The 719-nt window shown below is 37.0% G+C and overlaps 1 protein-coding gene across 1 annotated transcript in view; it reads left to right on the top strand.

Moving 5' to 3' along the window:
• The window catches only part of LOC107577315 (myosin-9-like), a gene marked incomplete at its 3' end in the record, with an annotated part of 7683 nt that extends 7477 nt beyond the window's left edge, over positions 1–206 (top strand). Inside the window, exon 6 of the mRNA XM_016263404.1 lies at positions 19–206. Coding sequence (XP_016118890.1) covers positions 19–206 — 188 coding nt within the window. The remainder of the gene's footprint in view (positions 1–18) is intronic.
• Between the last annotated feature and the right edge of the window lie 513 nt (positions 207–719).

The following is a 719-nucleotide window of genomic DNA, read 5'->3' as shown; positions in this document are numbered from 1 at the left end:
TGTCTGTCTGTCTCTCAGTGGACCGTATCGTGGGTCTGGATAAGGTGGCCGGCATGTCGGAGCTGCCGGGTGCATTTAAGACCCGTAAGGGAATGTTCCGGACGGTCGGGCAGCTCTATAAAGAGCAGCTGTCCAAACTTATGGCCACGCTCAGAAACACCAACCCCAACTTCGTCCGCTGCATCATTCCCAACCACGAGAAAAAGGTACCAACTGCTGGGCATTCAGGAATAGTTTGTGTTTATTAAAAATAACTACATTAGCGTCCACACCAAGAACGACAGCAGTTAAGATTGCTATGACAATAACTATATTAGCATTTACGTCAAGAAAAATAACTAAGTTAGCATCCACACCAAGAATGATAGCTATAAATATGGTTATAACAAAAAGTATATTAGCATCTACACAAAAAGCGATAACTGTAAAGATAGCTATAGCAATAACTACAGTAGAATTCAAACTAAGGACAGTAATTATGAAGAGAGCTGTAATGATAAATATTCATACCAAGAATTATAACTAAAGATTGCTATAATGATAACTATATCAACATTCACACCAAAGCACGAAAACTGTAAAGATAGCTATAACAATAACTATTACCTTCCACACCAAATATGATAACTATAAAATAGCTTTAATGATAACTATATTAGCATTCACACCAAAAACGATAACTATAAAGATTGTTGTAACGATAACTACATTAGCATTCA

The sequence above is a fragment of the Sinocyclocheilus grahami genome, unplaced genomic scaffold, assembly GCF_001515645.1.
Source record: "Sinocyclocheilus grahami isolate Dianchi unplaced genomic scaffold, SAMN03320097.WGS_v1.1 scaffold5686.1, whole genome shotgun sequence".
In the NCBI taxonomy this organism is placed as follows: domain Eukaryota; kingdom Metazoa; phylum Chordata; class Actinopteri; order Cypriniformes; family Cyprinidae; genus Sinocyclocheilus; species Sinocyclocheilus grahami.
This window is presented reverse-complemented; position numbering and strand designations above follow the sequence as displayed.